We start from the raw sequence: 21251 nt of genomic DNA, 5'->3' as shown, positions 1-21251 counted from the left end.
TGGTGGATTTAAGTTTTGGAATGTTACACATAAATTTAAATTAGAGTTGAATTGAATTTATTATTATTGTTATGTTTGGACTTGTATTCACGAGGATTATTCACTTGAAACTTGTAATTTAACTTATACCCTTCATATATATAAAAAGAAAAAACTCTGAAAAAATATTTAATGGCATATCGGGTTTGTAAGATATGATAATTTTGAACAATATATAGTCATATAAATATTTTTCTTGGAGAGTTGAAACATTAAAAAAATAGTTAATAATTGTATAAGTAAACTACTAAACTATATAGATTTTTATTTATTTATTTTTATGCATAATTTTATGTCATTTTATAATCATTTAATATATATTGTAAATATTAATCTACTTCTATTTCTTATAATTTTTCATGTATTTTAAAATTTGAATTTAAAACTCCTAATATTTAAAAAAATTCAAACTTTAACTAATGAAATGTCTCAAAAAAAGGTTAATTATGTAATTAATATTGTTTGGTAGGAGATTAAACTCTAAGAAATCAAATTTGAATTTTTAAACTTGGAGACCCAACTCCAATAATTCAAAGAAATGAAGTTAAATAAAATTTGAAATGGTATAAAATTAAATTTTAAATATTTTACTGTGTTAAGTCATCCAACTCAAACGCACATCCGAGTGAGTCACATGTCAGAGCACAAGGGAAACAGAGAACGTGCACTATTTAGAAGCAGATCTGGGATCCCCCTCCCACTCAATCCAGCGCTCCCCCACACTACCCTGCTTCTTGCTCCCCTCTGCTCCCCAAACTATAGAGAGAGAGAGAGAGAAGCTCAGAGTTCTGAGTGAGCTTCACTGCTCACTTCCCCACCGACCCAGATGGCCAAAATGAGTTTTCAGGGAGACAACAGCTGCTGCTGAGCAGTTGACGCTTCCTTTCTTCTTCTTCTGCAGAGAGAGCATAGAGAAGGTGGTGGTTTGGTGTTTGCAGTGAGTTGATTTGGGTGTTGCCATGCTGGGGAGGGAGACAGAGCAAGAAAGGGAGTCTGAAGAGAAAGAACCGTACTCTGCAGAAGCACGAAGCTAGCTAGCTAGCTGGTAGCTGTAGTCTTTGATTTCAATTTGGGAAAGGGATAGAGAAAGGGACCTGCTTGGTCTTGGTTTTTACTCCTCTTGCCCTCTGCTTCTGCACCTTTTGTGTTTTTACTTGCATACATATTTTTCTTTATACAGAAATTCAACAACCAATTTTTTTTTTTTTTTGCCCTTTTGGCAAAGGCAACCCTCCGCAATCAGCATCCTCTCCTTTTCCATCTTCCCCCCACGGGAATACTCCTTTCACCACTTTCTTTTCTTTTCTTTTCCTTTTTCTTTTCTGTAGTTTCTTCTGCCGGAGCAAGGGAGAGAAAGACGGTCTCCTCTCCTCTGGCTATTATTCTGTTCTTGTTGAGACCAAAACAGTAGCATACTCCGTTTCTCTAAGAATCATGGATGCTTATGAAGCCACTAGAATAGTTTTCTCCAGGATCCAGAGCTTGGATCCTGAAAACGCTGCCAAGATCATGGGTCTTCTCCTCATCCAAGACCACGGCGAAAAGGAAATGATTCGCCTGGCTTTCGGACCCGAAGCTCTGGTTCACTCTGTAATTCTCAAGGCTCGGACTGAGCTGGGACTTTCGTCGAACTCCTCGACTGCGTCTTCCACACCGTCGCCGCCGTCTCCTACGCCGTTTCTCTCCAGCAACCACCCCACTTCCGTGTCCCGTCAGAACTCCTTATCTTCTCCCCGGGTACTCGGTGGCGCCGCTGGCGGCGGCGGGGTTAGTCTTCCAACCTCTCTCTCCATCCCTTCTTCTTGGGCTTCGCCGATTTTCTCCGATTTTCAAAACCCAGAAGATTTGATCAGCCCCAACTCGTATAGAGCTCAGGCTAGCAACGGAATCGACAGTTTAGCACCTGGATCGAACTCTTCTTCCTTCAATTCTTCTTCCACTGCTTCGTCTTCTCCCTTTTACGGGAACGACTTGATGGACGACTTTCAGCTGCAGGAACAGCTCTCCTTCCTCAACGACGGGTCCCCGACGGTGGGCGCCAAAAACCCAGAAGTGTTTTATCCGCAGCAGCAGGATCTGACGTACGGCGGCGGCGTCGGGAATTGGGGCGGCGTTGCGGGGAACGGCCTCCATCACCGTCGGAGCTGTTCCGTCAACGACGCTTGTTTGAGTTCTGACGACCCAGGTTCCGGATTCGGGTGGAGACCTTGCCTCTACTTCGCCAGAGGCTACTGCAAGAACGGAACCACTTGCAGGTTCCTCCATGGCGGCGATTCGGCCGCCGTGGTGGGCTCAGACCCCGCTGCTGTTGTTGGGTCCCCTAATAAGTTCGAGATGATGGAGCAGTGCCAGCAGGAGCTACTCAGGTCTAAATCTGCACAGCAGCACAGGTTAGCCTCAGCTTCTCATCAGCTCATCGCCTCATCTGCTTCTGGTTTTCCCTACTCTGCAAGCAAGTGCGTCAATTTTTTCCTACAGCAGCAACAGAATGACAGCCAGAGGTAAATGAACAGGCACAAACAAGTCGCACAGAGCTTCAATTTCGCTCTCAGAAATTTAACTATTGCTCGAACCATATGTGGGTTTGTAGGGCGGCGGCGGCGGCGGCGTTGATGATTGGCGAAGACATGCACAAATTTGGGAGATCTCGGTTTGAAAGAAATGATTTCTCGATGAATAACCCGGGTTCCAGGCAAATCTACTTGACGTTTCCGGCGGATAGCACTTTCAGAGAGGAAGATGTTTCCAATTATTTCAGGTTCTTGATTGATTGTTCTTCCACATGGTTGAATTGGGTATTGGTATAGTTTGGCGCTAATATTTTTTATATGTGCTGTTGCTTACTTGAATTTCTTTGCTTTGGGGTTTGAATGAATATGTTTAGCATCTATGGACCAGTCCAAGACGTGAGGATTCCATACCAGCAGAAGCGGATGTTTGGGTTTGTAACTTTCGTTTACCCTGAGACTGTCAAGATCATTTTGGCCAAGGGGAACCCTCACTTTGTGTGTGATGCCCGGGTTCTGGTTAAGCCCTACAAGGAGAAGGGCAAAGTCCCAGACAAGTACAGGCACTCTCCTCTCTCTCTCTCTCTCTCTCTCTGGTTTTGTTACTATATGTTGCTTGATTGTTGCTCATGCATGCTAATTTTTTATTTTGCAGAAAGCAGCAGCAACAACAGGTTGAGAGAGGAGATCAGTTTTCAGCATGTAGTACCCCCACTGGCTTAGATTCACCAAGAGACCCTTTTGATCTCCAGCTTGGTAATCCAGCAACCCTCTCTCTCTCTCTCTCTCTCTCTCTCTCTCTCTGTATATAACTTTTGGGTGTGTTGGTTTGGTTCAGGAGCAAGAATGTTCTACAATAGCCAGGACATGTTGTGGAGAAGAAAGCTGGAGGAGCAGGCTGATCTACAGCAGGCAATTGAACTTCAAGGTCGAAGACTAATGAGTCTGCAGCTTCTGGATGTGAAGAAGTCCCACAACCTCCAACACCACCGCACCCTCTCCTCACCCATTCAGTCCCCCACGCCTCACTCTCCCAGCTTGTTCACCCCTCAATCTCTCATTCTTCCATCAGATCGGGTCAGCCCAGAAGCTCCACATGGTATTTAATTATTTGTTTCCTTTCTCTTTCACTGTTCACTTCTTGCATACCGCTTCCCCTCACTGTCTAAGCTTTATGCTTTAGGTTGAAAGTTGGAAGTAGTAGTATGTAATTGGAGAAATTTGATTCTTTTTTCATGAATTGGTGTAATTTATTTATTTATTTTATTTTATTTGGCAGAGAATTGTTCTAGCCCAGCAGTCATATCCACTACTGCTCCTGCGACTGCATTAGAGAAAGAACCCGGCGGCAATGGTGTGGAGAGCGGCCCTCGTGAAGAAACTGATTTGCAAGAAAGGTTTGCTACTTTTTGCTTTCAATCTAATCTAAATGATACCAAAAATAGTAATCTCCATGTTTAAGTCTACTAGATATTTGTATTAAATTCTTGCTCCTGGTGACTATAATGTGACTTTTCTGAATTTATTCCCCTTTGGTATGTTCATAACTTTCATTACGAAAAAAAAAAAAAAAAACTTCAAAATCATTACTTTTAATTGGGCTATCCCAAAATTTATTGGGTGCGTGCAGCTTGGAGCACAACCTCCCTGATAGTCCGTTCGCATCTCCCACTAAGGCTGTCAGCAGTGAGTGTGTGTCTGCATTCTCCATGGCAACCAGCGAGGCTGAGAAGAGCAATGCTGCAGTGTCGCCACCTGCTGCTGCTGCTAACAATGATCCTATTGCTTCTTCTTTGCTTCTAGCCAGCTCTACACTGGACATGGCTTCCTTCAAATCATGTTATTTCCCAATGCCCAGGTGATTAATTCATATAACTAAACTGCTTTAATACTCTCTTAACTTTAATTATATATATAAATTCAGTGCCCAACTCAACCTGAGTTATCTTTCATTTCAGGTTTTCTCCCAGCCATGGAGCAATCGGAATGTAGGCCAAGGCAGCAGCCGGCTTGTCGGGCTTGGCTTCCTTGGGTAAGTGATTTTTATCTTTCCTTGTGCTGCATTTTTTTTTTATTTTCTACGAAATTAAGTTGGGTTTTGTTTTGCTTCCAAGTTGGAATTTGTTTCCTTCCAAAGTAAAGTTGGTTGTTTTGCTGTTATCTTACAGGAAGAATGATTCATAGGTGTAACCAAACAAAACCCGAATCCGACGAGATCACATCACCAGTACCATCATAATTATCGTTATCATCATCAACAATTAATAATAGTATACTAGTACTTACTACAATACAAATATTGCATAGGTAGAAGGCAGAGTGGGGGGCGGAGATGAGGCCATATTTTCCATCCATCCAATCCCTTACTCAGTACAAAGAGTTGTTGCAAGTATTTTTATAAAAAAAAATTCTTACTTTCAAATCACCATCATCATTCAATCAAAAACTATCATCATCTCTCCTTGCTTGACCAATCATACTTTCAACTCAACCTACTTTCATTTCAATCACTTCTACTTTCATCATCATTTCAATATCTTAACCTTTCAATCTTGTAGTCATTTTCTAATATAGTTGAAGAAGTTGGACCCACAATTCCTCATCATACACACCGGGATTAAAAAATCACAGAAAGATGAAACAAATGTGTATTAAGTCCTAGAGAAGGAACTGCAGTAGTTTCCTTTCTTTCCCTGCCCCTTTCGTGGCTCCTCAAATGTAATACACTGTGACGGATTTCAACTGCATTTAGTCTGTAGGGTTCTATGTTGGTAGGAAAAACAGTTAAAATCTTTGTACAGCAGAAGCCCGCTAATAGATGCAGCAGCAGGAAACCAAATGCAAAGAGGGGTAACAAGGAATTGAAAGCAAGGATAACTACAAGACTGATCCCAAACCCAAAAGTGGAAGCTGTAGAAGCTGTATTTGCAGTTAAAAGGGGCACCAAAAAGAGAGGGAAAGAAAGGTGGGAAGGTAAATTAGTCCGCTGAGCTCTACTCACAAACTTGGGATTTTCTACCATTAGTCCATTACTACATTATGTTGTTGCTGTGATACACTGTATTGTGAAACCCAAAAAGAGAAGGGAAGGAAATTAGGGAAAAAAAGAAGAAGAAATGAAATAGTTTCAAATGCTCTCTCTCTCTCTCTCTCTCTCTCTCTCTCTCCTTGTGGTGGGCGTGCGCGCTGTCCCCATCAGAAGGATTGTCTCTTTGTTGCGTTTTCCTTTCTCTTTTATTATGGTGGTGGGGTATGGACTGTTCCCTGCCTTTTTGGTACAGAGGGGAAATCAGGGAGGAGGACCACATCACATGGGTGCTGACACTGCCAATGGGTCCTACAGATTTAATCTAATATTGCCAGTTTTCAATGGGTCCCAGCCACCAACACCCATGTGAGTGGTGATGCCCTCCTCCTCCTCTTCTGATCTTTATTTCTCTCTCATCTCATCTCCCCCTGTCTTCCTTTTCCTTTCTCTGTTATGTGGTTATCTGTCACAGAACAGGGGAAAGCGGAAAGTAGAGGGTGTGAGCGTTGACACTTGACAGGAAAGGACACGCGCAGATCTAAAAGCAGATGTGAATAGCACACGTTTGAGAAAAGTGCATCCTGCAGAGGCTGTGGCAGGGGCAGAAGAGTTCTGCAGAGACGGGAGGAAATGGCATCTTTTGGGAACTGTAAAACTTGAATTAACTGTAAAACTGTAAAAGACTGGGAGGTGTGAATGGATGTGCGTGATTGATTGGTTTATGGTAAATTTCAATTTTTCATTTGGGTTTTTCACTGTGGCCTCGGAGTTTGGGAAAGGGGATGGGGAAAAAGAGTAAGGGTAGGCTGCTGGCACAGTTGGATTGGATGTGCATGCAGATGCAGGGGTAGCAGTTGGGTCATTAGGTTGTTGACACGTGGGGTCTGGATGGGGACAGTCAGGCCTGGGAAGCTGTCTCCTACTAGATCTTACTAGTTAATTGGCTGTGGGGCATTGGGTTCTGTTTGGGACATGGAAAAGTGATTTCCTTGACCCCAATAAAGGGGGTGTTTGGTTGTAATAGTATTCAAGCTGGGTGTAAGTGAGATGGTGATTTGGAGAGATACAACAACAATAAAAATAAAATCAAGTCTTAGTCCTATTAAGTGAGGTCGGTTATATGAATACTTCTTTGGCCAATTTATGCTATCATGAACTATTTCTTTTGATAGATGTAAGGATATTAAATCCTTACTATATATTTTCAAATTATTTTAGGTTTATTCCTATCCCTTCTATCCTCCATAGTAATTAAGTCACTCTTCCTTACATGTGCACTATGTGACCTACGTTGTGAGTGTTTATATTATCTAAGTCATTTCTTTGTTGTTTTCTATAAGAGTTACACCTAACTTACTATGAATATGTTTATTTTTTAATTTATTTTTCAATATTTTTTAATTTATCTTTCAATATTATATCATTCATCTATCTAAATATTCTCATCTTGATAGCTTTTACATTTTAGATATTATGTTTCTTCATCGGCCAACATTTTAATCCATATAGCATAACTGGTCTTATAGCTGTCTTATAAAATTTTTCTTTCAATTTTAAGGGTATTCTACGATCACATAGAACACTTGAAGTACTTTTTCATTTTACCTAACCTGTTTTAACTCTATGCATTACATTATTTTTAATTTTTTCTTTCAAGCTACATACTAGCGTCAAGGTATTGATAAAGCTTACACCTGTGTATTTATTTCTTTAAATCAGCCGTTTAACTTTGTCCTAATCTATTCCCTCATATTATACTAAATTACATTTCATATATTTTGTTTTTGTTTTTTATTTCTATCCTACATTCTCAGATTTCAAAACTTTTCTTCAATAATGCTAATATTCCGACCTCTATTTGTCCCTAGTGTCTCAATAATACAAATATCATCGCAAATAACATATACAGGAATCTCCTTTTAATACTCTCAGTTAATGGTTCCACCACTAAAAATAAAAAATATGGACTTCAAATTCAAATCCCCCTTGAAGATACACCTACTGATTAATGGAATTCTCTAGTTTTTCCTATTTAGTGTCTATATAGTATCATTACTCCATCGTAACATCCTTAATGACATCGGTGTAACACCTTCAATTTTTACAGACTTTTTTCTATAAAGCCTGGTGTAATAAAAGTTGATTTAAGCCTAACTTAGCCCTTGTCCTTGTTCGTACCCTGGAGCCCTATTGAAATCCCCTTTATATCTCAAGAGAGTTTTGAAATTTTTGAAAGTCATTTTTTACACCATGATTTTAAAAAATTGAGCTTCCTCATGTATTCAATGTTCATTATCCCTGAGTCAAATGTCAAATAGTCGGAAGCCCTATTAAAAATTGATCTTTTCCAATTGAGGTCTAAATCATGACTAGTGTCTCCCGCAAATGGGGCAAAGTTCCGATAACAAGTGACATGCACTAGCTCCTCTCTCGCTCTCCGGGATCTCTCTCTCATGGTTTTTGCTTCTATATGTTGCTTGATTGTTGCTAATGCATGAGCGAATTTTTTAGTTTGCAGAGAGCGCCGCAACAACAAGGTTGATAGAGAAAGATCATTTTCAGCAAGAAATTAGTCCCCCCCTGGCTTAGATTCACAGAGAAGACCCGTTGTCAATCTCCAGCTTGGTAATGGCGCCAGCAACCCCTCTCTCTCTCTCTCTCTCTCTCTCTTCTCTCTGTATACAACTTTTGGGGTGGTGTTGGTTTGGAGAATTGGCAAGGAGCAACGAATTGTTGGAGCTTACATAGCGGCAGTACTGTTGTGTGAGATAAGAAGCACTGGAGGAGCAGAGCTTATCTAGGCTCAAGAGCAATTTAACTTCAAGTGGTCAGACAATAGTACTGCGCTTCTGTGACTTGAAAAGTCAGCCAGCAACCGAACCAATCCACACCACCGCAGCCCTGCCGCTCCCCAATTCGGGGCTCCCCCGGCGCCATCACTGGACTCCCAAAGAAACTCTTGTTCCCCGACACCCCTCAAATCTCTCATTCTCTTTGTACCATCACAAAAGAAAAAAAATCGGGGTCAGCCCCGAAGCTCCCACATGCGGTTATTTAATTAGGTGGTTTCCTGTTGCTCTTTCACGGATTCAGGCTTCTTGCATAACCATCTTTCCCAATCAGCGTGTCTCGCTGTTCTGCTTGTTGCGGTTGAAATTATGTGGGAAAAAAGTAGTATTAATGAATTGGGGGAAAATTTGATTCGTTCTATCATCAAAAATGCCTTGTAGCGTTACATTAGTTATATTTACTGATTTATATAGTATATATTATGTACACTCAAATGTGTCACCTTCGTACCCACTAAAGGTCCCAGCATCATATCCACTGCTGCTAAAGCTCCTGGCGACTCGCATTAGAAAAGAACCCGGCGAAAAGGCAAATTATGGTGTAGTGATATACTGCCCGCTCGTGAAGAAAACTGATGTCCACGAATAAATTGGCTACTTGGGGAAGAGAGGGTGAGGTGGCTTTCGCCATCTAAGTCTAAATGATAAGACCAAAAAGAAGATAGATCATTCGTCCATGTTTTAGAAAAAATTCTAACACAAAATATTAGTCGATGTAAATTGGCTGTGCTCCGTATCATGCCATATACATTTGACTTCTTTGAATATCTCATATCAGTCCAGTTGTAGGGGTAGTTCTATGAAACTTTCATACGTAAAAAAACAAAAAAAAACTTCAAAATCGAATACTGTTTTAATTGGGGCATAATCCCAATATTTGGGTATTGTGTGTGCAAGTGCAGCTGGAGCACAGGCCTGCCCATGATAGTCCGATATCATCCGATCAGTCACCCTAATGCTTTGCAGCATTGAGTGTAGATTCTGCATATGCTCCATGGCAACGCCGAGGCGAGTACGTCTCATGCGCAGTGTCGCACACCATGCTGGCTGGAAGGCGCTTAGTGCTGAAGCATGTAGCTCTGATTGACAAATCTTCTTTTGCGCTTCTAGTAAGCAGCTCAGGCAACGGGGACTGCTAAATATCACTATCGAAATCATGTTATTGTCCCTAATGACACCAGTGAAAAATTAATAATCGTGTAACAAACAAGATGCTTTTAAGTACCTACGTAACTTTAAAATTATCTATACGTAAGTTTCAGTGGACCCAACTCAACCTAGCTTCCGGTCAACACTTTCGATGGTGATTCGTCACAGCCAGGGGGAGCATCGGAATGTAAGGTACCACAAGTGCACACCGCCATCTTGGCAGTGCTTGCTTCCGTGGGTAAAGATATTTTTATATCTTTCTATTGCTAGAACTAAGACATGCTTCTATTTATTAGGTCGGTACGACAATTAAAATTGAGAAATATTTGTTGTAAAATGCAATTCACAAGGGTGCAATTCAGGGGTGTCCTCGCAAGTGAAGTTGGGTTAGTTGGCGGGTACTTACGAAATAAAAATTATTCAAAGATTTGATAACCAAACAAACCCGAATCCGGACGATATCACAACTCACCAGTACCAGTCATAATTATCGGGTATCATCAGCCACATTAAATAATAGGTATACTAGTACTTAATACCATACAAAGATATTAAGCATAGGTAGAAGTACAAGTGGGAGAGATGAGTCCGAGAATCCCTTACTCCAGTTTTTGTGATCGGCACACGTATATTAATACTTCATCTTGGATTTTCTATAGTTTAAAACGAATGGTAGTGACCCATGAACCAATCACAGATCATAGTTAAAAACAAATGCTTAATATAAGGATCCTAGAGAGTAACTGCAAAGGCGTTTCCTGTTCTTTCCCTGCCCCTTTCGTGCTCACTCACCTGTCAACACTGTGACGATGTCAACTAACGTGCTTTGAGATCTAGGTTGCTATTTGGTAAGATAAAAACTCAGAATTTACACAATCTATTTGTAGCAAAGGCAAAAGCCCGCTAAAAGCGATGCAGGCAGCATAACTGCACAATGAAGCTGGGAATACAACAAGTAGGGTAACCAGGATTGAAAGCAAGGGAATAACATAACAAGACTGAGCCCAACACCCACGTGGAGAGCTGATTGGAACTGGTATGTTCAGTGTAAGAGGCAGGGAAACCAAAAGAGAAGGATGAGGAGAAAGAGAGGGGGGGAAAAAAATAGGGGGTCATGAAATAAGGGAAGTGGTAGAATCATATAGCCGTCGGAAAACCATGAGAGCAAAATCTACTCACAAGGAACTTTGGCATTGGTTCTAACGCAATATAAGTCCCTTACTAACAGTTCGTGGTTGGTTGCTGGAATACACAAACGTCAAGCACGTGGGAATATTGATTACCCAAAATAAACTAGGTGGAAGGACAGTGGATTAAGCATGCAAGAGTAATAAGAAGATGTCTGAAATAACTAATTAACAAATGCAAAGAAATTGTAACATTCAAAGTCATGGGGAAATGGGCAACTAGCTCTCGAGTCGAAAGTCACAAGAGTCCTCTCATCATCGTAGTCTCGTGTCTGCATCTCTCTAAACATGTGTGCGAGCAAGCCTGTTGCCAGTGAGGATAGGGGTATTTGTCAGCGTTTGGTTATGCAGTCTATTCAGGGGATCTGATGGTGCCTCGTTTTAGTGGTGGTGGGGTATGGGGCCTGGCTTCCTCAATGCAACTTGGTTAGAAAAAAAGGGAAAATGGTACAGATGGGGACAAACATAGCATGGTAAGTAGAGTGAGGAAGGACCAGGGGTCGGAAATCGACAAATTTGGGGTATCTGCCAGGAGAAGGAGCTAGGAAGAAAAAGAAAAAGCAGGGGATATAAATCCGATTGGTCTACAGATTTAATCTAATATTAGTCCAGTAATAATTTCAATGTTGCCTCAGCCCACCAACACCCAATGTGTATGGAAAAATTATGACAGATGAAGGCCCGTCCTCCCCAAACATCTCCTCTTGCTGATCTGTTCTTGGGGGGCTCTCTGCACTCATGAAATCGGCCCCAATGGCTCTCGACTTTCTTTCCTAAATAAATCGCATACTAGTTATGAATTGTAAAAAAAGATCTGTATTGTCACAGAACCTGGAAGGAAAACGCGGAACGTAGAGGGCTTGAGCGTGGGGTGACACTAAATGACATATAAAAGGACACGCGCAACAGATCTAAAAGCATATGTAGATAGCACAACGCTAGTAGGAGAAAAGTGCAGGGTAAACCCGCAGAGGCTTTGAGCAAGGGCGGACGTTTATCTAGCGAGTAGACAAAGGGTAGGAGATGGCATCTTTTAGGGAACGTGTAAAATTGAATGAACCAAATGTAGAAACTGTTACACGAACTGGAGGTTGTGAAATTTCTTTGCGTGATTGAAAATGTAGGGTTAAATGTACGTTAAAATCAATTTTTCAGTTGGTTTTCTATCACTAGGTAGTCCCGAAAGAAGTCTGAGTTTGGGGAAAGGGTAGTGTAGAAATAGTAAGATGAGATGAGGCTGAGCGGATGTGCTCGAGTTAATGAAAAGATGATTCGGGGGTAGTGGAAGTGTGCAAGAATGCCCTGAAGCAGGAGTGGTAGCATTTGTAAAGGTGCACAGTAATAGCCGGAAAGTGTGCGGGGTGTGAGGATTGACCAGTGGATGTCTAGGATATGGTACGCAGTCAGCCTTGGAAGTGGGGCTTTCGTCCTATCTAGATCTATTACTAGTTAAAAAATTGTGCATGTTGGGCTTGGGTGATTCTGTTTGAAAGAAGACAATGGCACAAGTTGACGTTTCCTGTGACGGACCCGATAGGGGGAGGAGTAGGGGGTGGTAATTGGTTGTAATGGGTGTATTCAAGGGGAAGCTTGGAAGTGTGAAGTGTAAAGAGAATAAAAGTTGTGATTTGAGTGAGGAGATACACAAGATCACCAAGTAACAGGCATAACACATGCCGTCTTATTACCTATACTAAATGATGTCGGGTTGAGTGAATACTTCGTTTGCCGAATGTGTTGATCTAATCTATGAACTGACGTGTCTTTTTAATGATGGAACTAAAGAATATTGACACATCTTACTATAATATTTTCAAAAATTTTTTGGCTTTATTCCGAAAATCTAAGGACTTGCATGGTCCTCAAGCAGAGGTAATTCAAGTAAAAAAAAGATCCCTATGCCTACATGTGGCACTGTGTGGGACCGTAACTTTGTGAGCTATTATAATTATCTAAGTCATTTCTGTGGTGTTGTTGTCTCATAGAGTTAACACCTAAGACTTCTATGAATACTTTTTGAGTCTGTTTTAATGATTATTTGAATTTCAGAGTATGTTGTTTAATTTATCTTCGCATTGTATAATCAATCCATCTATCTAAATATCTCATCGTTGACAGATCAAAAATTTATAACATTTTAGATTTAATATGTTTCTTCAGTCGGCCACCATGTTAGGTTCCGCAGGATCGCTAACTGGTCGTTAAAAATAGCGTGGTCATTATAAAATTTTTCCTATATCAATTTTAAGGGTATTCTAGGAGGGCAAAACGATCACAAGCAAAACACTGGGTACTTGAAGTACTTTTTTCATTTTACCGTAACCTAATTAGATTACTCTATGATCATTTCCAAGGTATTTTTGAATAGTGTTTCTTATAACTTACTAATAGGAAAGTCCCAAAGAGTAACTGTGGAAATCTACATGGTTAAGCTATTTTATAATTCTAGCTTTATCATCAAGTTTAACTTTGTCTCTAATATTCCTCATATTATTACTAAAATTACATTTCATATATTTTGTTTTGTTTTTATTTATCCTAAAGTCTCTAGATTTCAAAACTTTTCTTCATAATTCTAATTCGACCTCTATTTCGTCCCTAGTTTCGTCAATTAATACAATATCATCTGCAAATAACATATAACATGGAATCTCCTTTTAAATACTCTCAGTTAATTGGTTCACCACTAAAATAAAAAAATAAGGACTCAAAGCAAATCCTTGATATACACCTATGATAATTGGAAATTCTCTAGTTTTTCTATTTATAGTCTATAGAGTAGTCATTACTCCATCGTACATATCCTTAATGACATCGGTGTAAACACCTTAATTTTTACCAGACTTTTCTAGAAAGACCTGGTGTAATAAAGTTGATTTTAAGCCTAATTGAGCCCTTGGTCCTTGTTCGTAACTGGAGCCCTATTATGAAATCCCATTTATCTCAAGAGAGTTTTTGAAATTTTGAAAGTCATTTTTTACCATGATTTTAAATTGAGCTTCTCATGTATTCAATGTTCATTATCCCTGAGTCAAATTTCAAATAAGGCGAAGCCCTATTAAAAATTGAGTCTTTCCAATTGAGGGTTCTAAATCATGAATAGGGTCTCCCAATTCTTTCAGGTTCTAATTGTTGGATTTGATTTTGTTCTTCAGTTTGAGTTCCTTGTAAGTGTAATTGCCAAAATTCGAAACGTTTTTTGTCGAATTTCAAAATGGGGATCGAGTTCTTTAATTTGAGTCCTAAAATATTGAGGTGAGCCCTTCAAAATTCAAGTCAAGTTTTAATTGAGTTCTTCAAAATTTTAGTTGTCAAAATCGAGTCTGTTGATTGGATTTTAAAATCATACTTTATTGCCGGGTGTTTCTTGGGCAAATTGGGTCAACTAAATGGATCAAAGTCAAAAGATGAAAAATGTGACAAGGAGTGTGTGCATGTGTGAATGACCTACACCTAGCCAAGCGTAGAAAGGAAATAAAATATCCAAGTTAAATGTTGAGGAAGAGAATTCCTGGGGGTACACACTGAGGTTACAAAAGTAAAAATAAGAGGGAAATTATGAAAAAAAAAAACACAAAAAATATATTCCAAGTCCTCTCCTACACTACCACCTGGATCACCTAGCCAACCTGAACGCAGAGAAGCAAAACCAAGGGAAATTGGTTAGCAACAGAAAAAGGAATTTCCAAAAATAAGATCAAATAAGAAGAACCATGCTCACCAGTCCAATATCGCCACCTGGAGACACTCAAAATGCCCTCCATTTCCCATTCGCCACGTAGACCCTCAAAGTCACCTACGCACATAAGGGGAGGAATTTGTTAGCCGAGAATCAAAAAGGAAATTAGTCACACGTGCTAGAAAATTATTCCCTGACACAGTTTGTTATTGGGGAAATCAGTTAGTAGAGAGAATTGGCGCCAAAACACACCCACGGCTTCCCTATAAATAGGGAGGCTCGCACTGTAGAAGAGAGGAGGAGAGATAGAAGAGAAACCCTGCAAGAATTGGGAGAGAGAGAGAAAAAAAAATTCAATAAGAGGGGAGGCTCTGCTAGTTTTTAAACACATACAGAGGGCATAGAAGGGTTAGAAGAGAAAAAAAAAAAAAAAGCAGAGAGAGAGAGAGAGGGTTCTGTAAGGAAGTCAGGGCACAAAGAGCAATAATTCAACCTCAGAAATCTGAACAACGTCCAGCAGCAGGTCAGAGAGTCAGACACACTCAAAGCAAACCATCAGACACGCACAAGGATTGCAAAAGAGGACCGGAGGAGAACAAGGGAGGGTAAATTACTAAATCCACTTTCTAACTTGTCTTAATACATAAGTGACTATATGTGAGCACAGATGCAGGTACCATTCTCTGGGAGCTTTAGGTTCTCACTTGAACATGGATTCTAACTCACCCCATGGCCGATGCCGACCCAAACTTGAGCTCAGATTCGAATCCTCCGAATCTTGATTTGTTTACACTTTCATACCTGGGTTCCCGATCTAACCCAAAATGAACTCCCATGTTTGAATCACCCCCATACCCGAATCTGAGTTTAGATCACCCATTCCAAGGCACTCCCCTGAGCCCCCATTTTCAATTCTTAACCCAAAGCCCATCTTCCAAATAACCCACTCCATCCACGCAGAACCCGTTTTGAAAACAAGCCTATGACCCATTTTGGAAGGCCCCAGCCTGCATGTGTTTTGAAACTCGAGCCAGCCCTTTCTAATTTTTAAACGGGACCTGTTTGAAATTTTAAAACCCCCGAGCCCGGTTGGAGTAGAGCCCATTTGTCTTCAGAAATCCTGAGGCCAGTCTTTCAAAATTCACCCAAGCCACCATTGAAAACCCACTACCCCTATTTCAATTGCAAAGCCCCAAGCCCAGTCTGAGTCTTAGGTCCAAAGTCCATTTTGAATTTTTGAACTAAAGCCCAACTCAAGAGAGCACCAAAGGCCCACCAAAATCACCACGTAGCCCACTGAACCTTTGAAACCCGACTCAGATCCAACTCATTGAGTTGAGACGGGTTCGCCCGTCTCCAACCTCGCCCCCCAAACTCCCGAAACCCTAACTTCAGCAGGTTCACACACAAAACACTTACATCATTTGAACCTCAAACTCAATCAAGCCAACCTCACAGCACTTACCTCCACACACAGCCGAGCGCTCTCACCTACTCACCGATCTCACAGCACTCACCCACACACACAACCTCACTCACGACCACACTAGAACACATAATGGACAACACAAACAACCCAAAATCAAGACCCCAAAAAGGAACAAACAAGTGACTTATCTGAGTCCAGGAGATCCATGGTTGGACTTCACCGCCAGCACCCCCACTTTCACAGCCAAACCATAATCCTATTCATGTCTCCCATCTCATCTGAAAGTTGGAAATCTCCATCTCCACCGCACAATTTGCTCCTCTGCTCCAGCCCACCGTTGACGATGGCACCAGCGGGTTGCCGTCGACACTGTTTACTCGATGGCAGCATACTCCGCCGGTGTGTGTGGTTCGTCTGCCCACGTTGTCAACCGTTGATTTTCATGTCGCCGGAGACCGCCTTGTGAGGCTTTGAGTGGAGTTGCAGAAGAGATGGTTTCGGCTGCAGTGGCGATAATGTGAGAGGGCACAGTTGGGGTTTTACCTGCAGCTTCAAGTTGAAAGAAGAGGAAGAAGGTGGAGCTGCAGAGGAGGGTGGCGAGAGAAGAGGGAGATGAGGGCTAGGATTTCGGTTTGTAAAGAACAAGAGAAGAAGAGAAGAAGAGGGACAAACAGAGAAAAGAAGGAAGGAAAGGAGAGCTTAGAAAGGAAAGAAAAGAAAAGACGACAAAGAAAAAGAATTTTCTTTTTTTAGTTTTGCTTGCTGTAACGACCTGCTCATTTTCACATATATTTTTTTTTTAACATTAAAACATAAAATCAATACCATATATTTCACATTCCAACTCAGTAGGTCACCATCCACCTGGACCCGTGGGTACTAGGGATAAAACAAAAACATACAGCAGAAGCCTACGCAGCAGAAAATGTACATATCATACATCACAATGTACCAGAGTTTTTTCAATCACTGTACTTCCATATATATATATACTTCCCAAAAATGAAATCTGGGGACAATTTCCACAAAACCATACTATCCCTACTAAAAACTTACCCTTCAAAAAGGGCAGATAAACCACACTATGTCAGCGGGGTCTTTCCCGCTCTCCTATTTGGGATTCCTGAAAAATTTGTAAAGTTTAGGGGTGAGACACTTCTCAGTAAGAGAAATAAACTAATACTAGTGTGTGGCAACATGAGTATACCGTATTCCACATATACCATACATATCATATCCAATACTGTTTATCAAATCTAGGAAAACATAAGTATATCAAAAACGTGGCAAAACATACTGCATTACATAAACATATCTCATCTCATATCATAATAATAACATAAAAATAATCCTGGTAGGTTAGCTGGCTGTTGTCATGTATTATCCCCACATGACTGGGTTGTGTGGCCCGAAGGTAGGACTTGACAATGGTTGGCCGACCATTTCCAAGTCGATCGTCTAGTATGTAGGTCTGATGGGTCTACCCAGACTAGTCCGTACGCTAGGAGCGATAACAACACACTTCTTGAAAATAACCACATCAACCATCCAATCTCACACCACTACGTACAGTGAGGTTAACACAGATATCATGATCACGAAGACCATAGGCACATAGCAACGGTACTGTGCGAGTGCTAGCTTAAACCAAACCAATTAGGTTCTGGTATCATATACATATATTAAAATCGTGATACATAAATATCTCATATCATTTATTTTCACATCAATCATATCATTTCACATATATACGCGTATCATGAAAATCATCGGCCCTACGCCGATATTACACATTTTATCATAGTTCGGCCCGTATGCCGGCAAATCACATAGCACAGCTCGTACGCTGGCAAATCACATAGCTTGGCCCGTACGCCAGCAAATCACATAGCACAGCCCATACGCCGACAACCATATCCACATAGCACTGCCCGTACGCCGGTAAATCACATATATATATATATATATATATAAATATCTTGGCCTGTACGCTGGTTTTTTCATCATAAAAACCCATATCATCCACATTCTCAGAAAATAGTATTTCACAACATTTTTACTCATGCCACACAATAGATTTTCCACATATTCAACATACGATCATTTTCACAGTATTTTGCAAATGTAAAACATATATATAAACATATACATTTTTCATAAATCAAATGATATATATATATATATATATATAAGCATTTTCTCAAAAACAGAAACTAGTTTAGTTTATCCCCTTACCTGGTTCCTGAATAGCCCTTAAGAAAATCCTCCCCGCAACCACAGGGTTTCTAACTCAACACCCTGAAAATAAAAACTCACATAATTAAACTTTAGTATTTCAACGTGTATAACATTTCTTATAACTACCATTAAGTCAAATTCAGTCTAAAAGCCTTACCTCAACTCAGGGAGGATTTTCAACGTTCCCAATCAACACCCCTGGAAACGAAAACTCTCAGTAATAAACTTAAATATTTTAACGCATAAAACACTTTTCTCAACTGTCGCAAATCCAAAAATTGAGTATTAAGCCTTACCCTGGATTTGGTATGGTTTCCACCTTACTTTCATCGATGATTCGCTTCAGCAAGTTCGGAGAGAACTCCGCCAGGAGCGTCGTGGTGACTTCAGGTTGTCGATCCGGCGAAGATCTGGCCCGAAATCGACGAAAGAAGGAGAGAGGATCGAAGGGGAGAGAGAGAGAGAGAGAGTGTTAGCTTCTTTAAGAAGCTTTAAAAATTCGGATTTTCGTATATATAAAATAGGGGATTTCGTCGACGAGCCTGTTTTTCGTTGACGAGTCCTTCACAAATTTCGTCGACGAGACTCTATATTCGTCGATGAAATTCAGGCTGCCTCAGAACCCCTCTCGGTATTTTCTCGTCGATGAAACTCTGTGTTCGTTGACGAATTCTCTTAAACCTTCATCGATGAAACCCTGTGTTCGTCAACGAAGCTTGACAGCTTCCCTTCTTTCCCAACTTCTATTTCCTTTTTCTTTTATTGTTTAAATTTCATCTAAAATCCTGGTCGTTACAACCATAAGAGTAGGACACGTGGGTGCCCTGTCCTCCACATATTCAGAGGGTCATGTGGGCTCTCCTTTGCCATCAGATCTAGACTCCCCCATGGACGGCCAAGATTGATTACCTCCACAGGTCCTCACCTCCTTTGACCAACCACTCACAAAGTGCCACGTGGCAACTGGCCTTGACCGGGCCTAAAACGGGTCGACCCTCCTTGGATTGGTTCCTTCCCGAACTAATTGGGTCTTCTAAATCGGTATGAAATTGGTTCAGTCTTCCATTTTATTTCTCATTTTTCTTCTTAATTTTTGCAGATTTTGCTTTAATTTCCCTTTTGTTACTTTGGAAAAATGTCAAAAAATTCACATTGGTCTCGACCAAGACCTTAAACTGGTTTTTCCTCGGATCAGTCAACATTTGACCGGTCCGTCCTCCCCCAAACCGGTTCACAGTGGTTTTCTCCATTTCATTTGCTTCTTATTATTGAAATTCAAAAAATTCCTAAAAATCATAAAATTTTCAAAAATCCCAAAAACATTTTCATACTTTGATTTCTATTGATTTTATTTGTATTATTTTTGAAGTTCAGGAAAAATCACAAAAGATCACAAAAATATTGTTTTAGGCACAAAAAAAAAAAAAAATCATTTTCATCCCGAACAAATTTCTAAAACCTTCCAAAATAGTATTTTCCTATTTAGACCCCTGGAGAGTATTTTGTACTCTATTTTCGATTTTCTTTCCCAATGATTGCAACAAAGGGCATGGACTCTTCAGAGTATTGGCTTGCCCCGGTTCTAAGGGAATACCTATATAGTATTTTCCTTCTTTTGATTTTTTGAAAAGGAGTAATTTTAAAGAGGCTTATTCAATTTATTTTGGGATAATTCTTGATTAATCTGGTACCATTCGTAAAAACGGGCGCATAGGGGGTGCTAATACCTTCCCCTCACGTAACCGTACTTCCGAACCCGACTCTGGTTGCACAGACCGATTCTACCCCTAACGGGGTAGCAATCAAGTGTTCTAACCGCACTTTAAAAGATTAGTGGCGACTCCATCTCATATTATTTTTTCACGAAAATATCTTTTTCAAAATCACACACATTTCATCCATTTTCCCCTTGTTCACAAGCCGAAAACCCACACCTCTGGGTTGGGTTCCGGGACGTCACGACAATCGGTATACCTACAATATAAACCTTTTTTTTTTTTTTAAAACCTATCATAGAACTTTCCTAAGTATCATATCATATGCTTTCTCAAGGTCAATAAATATCATATACAAGTCTCTCTTCTTTTCCCGAAACTTTTTCATTAATATTCTTAAAAGATAAATAGCTTTTGTGGTAGATCTCTTAGGTATAAACCCAAATTGATTTTCTGAGATCTTCGTTTCTAACATTAATCGTTGTTCAACTACCATTTCTCATAATTTCATCGTATGACTCATAAGTTTAATTCCACGATAGTCATTATAATTTTGAATATCTCCTTTATTTTTGTATATAGGTATTAAAGTGTTTTTCCTCCATTCATCTAAGATTTTTTAGTTTTTATAATTATGTTAAATAAATTAGTTAACCATATAATTGTGTTATCACCCAAGCATTTTTTGAATTTCAGTTGGAATGTTATTTGGTCCATAGCTTTCCAATTTTTCATTTTTTTTAGTGCAAATTTAACTTCGTTAACTTTAATTTTGCGAATAAATCTTATATTTTTTTATCTTTTTCTCATATGACAATTCTACTTGGTTTCCATTAAACAACTTACTGAAGTAACTTCGTCATTTTTTTTATTTTTTGTCCTTAACCAAGACAATATCATTTTCACTTTTTATACATTTTACATTTCCTAAGTCCTTACTCTTCCTTTTTCTAGTTTTAGCAAGTTTAAATATATCTATTTCCCCTTCTTTTATATCTAATATATCATACAAACTATTAAATGATCTATATTTAGCTTCACTAACGGCATTTGTTGTATCTTTTCTTGCCTCCTTATATTTTTCAAAGTTATCTCTGTTTCTACATTTTTACTATGTTTTATACCAAATTCTTTTTGTCTTCATGATTTTTTGTACGTCTTTATCCCACCACCAATTCTCTTTGCTATTCGAGAATCTTTTCTTTGATTCACCTAAAATATCTTTTATTATCTTTTTAATAGAGCTAACTAATCTATTCCAAAAAGTATTTGTATCTATCCCATCCTCTATGGTTCAATCTCCCCTCCCCCCCTCCCCCCCCCCCCCCCCTTTCTCTCTGGAAAAATTCAAATTTCATACATAACATAAGGTGCTAAAATCTCTCTTAAAGATAAAATGTATCTATCCCATCCAAAAAGTATTTGTATCTA

General features: G+C 39.9%; 1 protein-coding gene and 1 long non-coding RNA gene across 3 annotated transcripts; both read left to right on the top strand.

The window, feature by feature from the left end:
• Positions 1–660: 660 nt before the first annotated feature.
• On the top strand, positions 661–5678 carry LOC131163958 (zinc finger CCCH domain-containing protein 53-like). Of its 2 annotated transcripts, none has more exons than XM_058120823.1 (10): positions 661–2540; positions 2630–2797; positions 2924–3103; positions 3202–3302; positions 3385–3645; positions 3826–3943; positions 4177–4404; positions 4505–4578; positions 4715–4916; positions 5105–5678. In XM_058120823.1, exons 1-8 carry the CDS (start codon positions 1474–1476, stop codon positions 4536–4538), a joined length of 2157 nt encoding a protein of 718 aa, XP_057976806.1. In that variant the 5' UTR covers positions 661–1473; the 3' UTR covers positions 4539–4578; positions 4715–4916; positions 5105–5678. The 2 variants fall into 2 exon arrangements, with proteins under 2 accessions (XP_057976806.1, XP_057976804.1); XM_058120821.1 differs by having other exon boundaries at positions 2924–3109.
• A 100-nt stretch (positions 5679–5778) lies between these two features.
• Positions 5779–6676, top strand: LOC131163959 (uncharacterized). The gene is made up of 2 exons (XR_009139189.1): positions 5779–5940; positions 6047–6676. It is a non-coding gene; the product is annotated as an uncharacterized LOC131163959 (long non-coding RNA).
• Positions 6677–21251: the final 14575 nt, after the last annotated feature.

The sequence above is a fragment of the Malania oleifera genome, chromosome 9 (genome assembly GCF_029873635.1).
Source record: "Malania oleifera isolate guangnan ecotype guangnan chromosome 9, ASM2987363v1, whole genome shotgun sequence".
Lineage (NCBI taxonomy): Eukaryota > Viridiplantae > Streptophyta > Magnoliopsida > Santalales > Ximeniaceae > Malania > Malania oleifera.
The sequence above is the reverse complement of the archived record's forward strand: the minus strand, read 5'-3'. Positions and strand labels throughout refer to the sequence as shown.